At 40.3% G+C, this 2,087-nt stretch overlaps 1 protein-coding gene across 1 annotated transcript in view; it reads right to left on the minus strand.

Moving 5' to 3' along the window:
• LOC106877430 (uncharacterized) overlaps positions 1–2,087 on the minus strand; it is an 18,011-nt gene that overhangs the window by 9,419 nt on the left and 6,505 nt on the right. The window contains exons 4-5 of the mRNA XM_014926331.2: positions 1,588–1,665; positions 404–586 (exon numbers count right to left, since the gene is read on the minus strand). Coding sequence (XP_014781817.1) covers positions 404–586; positions 1,588–1,665 — 261 coding nt within the window. The remainder of the gene's footprint in view (positions 1–403; positions 587–1,587; positions 1,666–2,087) is intronic.

Consider the following 2,087-nt stretch of genomic DNA (forward strand, 5'->3'; position numbering starts at 1 on the left):
AGATAGATAGATAGATAGATAGATAGATAGATAGATAGATAGATAGATAGATAGATAGATAGATAGATAGATAGATAGATAGATAGATAGATAGATAAGGAGAGACAGAGACAGGGAGAAAATATATTTTGAATATATTTTATAACTGACTGCGTATATTCAATATACGTGTATATTGCATTGGCTGGTTCTGATTCATGATTGTAGTAGCAGTAGTAGTAGTAGTAGTAGTAGTAGTAGTAGTAGTAGTAGTAGTAGTAATAGTAGTAGTAGTAGTAGTAGTAGTAGTAGTAGTAGTAGTATTTGATGTTGTTGTTGTTGCTTTTGTTGTAGTAGCAGCAACAAGATGTGACTACAATCTGATACTCCTGGCAGCCAGCGAATAAATTAAGTTGAAACTTACCTTTGTGCACACACTGAGCTGCCATTTGATGCCACCACATCCCATCCGGACATAGTTTTGGCTGGAGTACGCCTTCAACGCATTTATAGTAGAGGTCCTGTCTGAATGGGTGACTGTAAGTAATACCCACAGTACAATGTTGGCACCCTGCTTCCTGGTGATCGAACAAACACATTTTTGACACTGGAAAAGAGACAACTTCGACTCAAAATCTTTGAAATAAAAATCGAACGGCATTATCGTCATCACCTTCACAATAACATTATAACATAGCTCCATAAATGAATCATACAATCATCTCACTCTACCGCCACAAACATTTTATACAACTACTATCAACACAATATCTTGACACCGCCACCATCACTACAACACTGCGCCGCTACAGGAAAATAGTCTGTCACTACGTACTAGGAACGAGAATAGCATTACACATCTTGCTACGAGGTAGCAACTAAATTTTCCATAGGTCTGGCTGTGTGGTTAGATGTTTGCTTCTCAACTGCATGGTTCCGGGTTCCGGCTTACTGCGTAGCACTTTGGGCGTGTCTCTTTCACTATAGCCCAGTGCTGATCAAAGCCTTATAAATAGATGCGGTAGATAGGTACACAGAAATTGAAAGAGGCCCGCCGTATATATATATGTGTGTGTGTGTGTGTATGTATGTATGTATGTATTATGTACATTCCTCTCTGTGTGTGTGCGTGGTCATGTATTTGTCTTTTCCTCCCATCACCACTTGACAACTGTTTTTTGTTCGTTGCGTCTCTGTAATCTTGCAGTGTTCAGCAACGTACATCCGCTATAATAAGTAGCAGGCTTTTAAAAAATATATACTGGGAGTGCGGGGCGGGGGCAATCGTACAGCTAAAACCCTGCGAGGCGATGCTCCAGCATGGCCGCAGCCCAATGAGTCAAACAAGTAAAAGAGAAAAGATATCATCTTGACAAGGGAGATAAACAATAGAAAATTTACTCTTAGATGTGCAGTAACTGAGACAAGGGAGGGACGTTTAGAGTTAAACAGCTTTTGTTTCATAGACCTGTTTAGTTAGAGTAGACTCGAGGCTGAACAACATCGTTAACAACAACAACTATAAACACACCGACATCATCACAAAATCATTCCACCATAAGTTATTAAGCAAAAATCAATAACAAAATATTTTTTATATTTACTTACGGTCAACGTGTCCAGCCGGTATCTGTGGCCACCTAGGGGTCAAGAACTGAAGAGGAATATTATTGGCCAGGGCAGCATCTATGAAAGAAAATCACACGAATATTTTTATTTCTTTATTGCTCACAGGGGGCTAAACATAGAGGAGACAAACAAGGACAGACAAATTTGATTAAGTCGATTACATCGATCCCAGTGCGTAACTGGTACTTATTTGATCGACCCCGAAACGATGAAAGGCAAAGTCGACCTCGGCGAAAGCACATATAAACATGCGCATGAATGCACACACACACACACACACACACACACACACACACACACAAACACATACACACAACACACGCACGCACACATATAGGATGAGCATCTCTCAGTTTCCTTCTACCAAATCCACTGGTAGACGGATTTAATAGTAGCAGAAACTCCCCGAAGGCGTCACGCAGTGGGATTGAACGCGGAACTATGTGGCTGGAACACAAGCTTCCTATACACATATATAT

The sequence above is a fragment of the Octopus bimaculoides genome, chromosome 5, assembly GCF_001194135.2.
Source record: "Octopus bimaculoides isolate UCB-OBI-ISO-001 chromosome 5, ASM119413v2, whole genome shotgun sequence".
Taxonomy (NCBI): domain Eukaryota; kingdom Metazoa; phylum Mollusca; class Cephalopoda; order Octopoda; family Octopodidae; genus Octopus; species Octopus bimaculoides.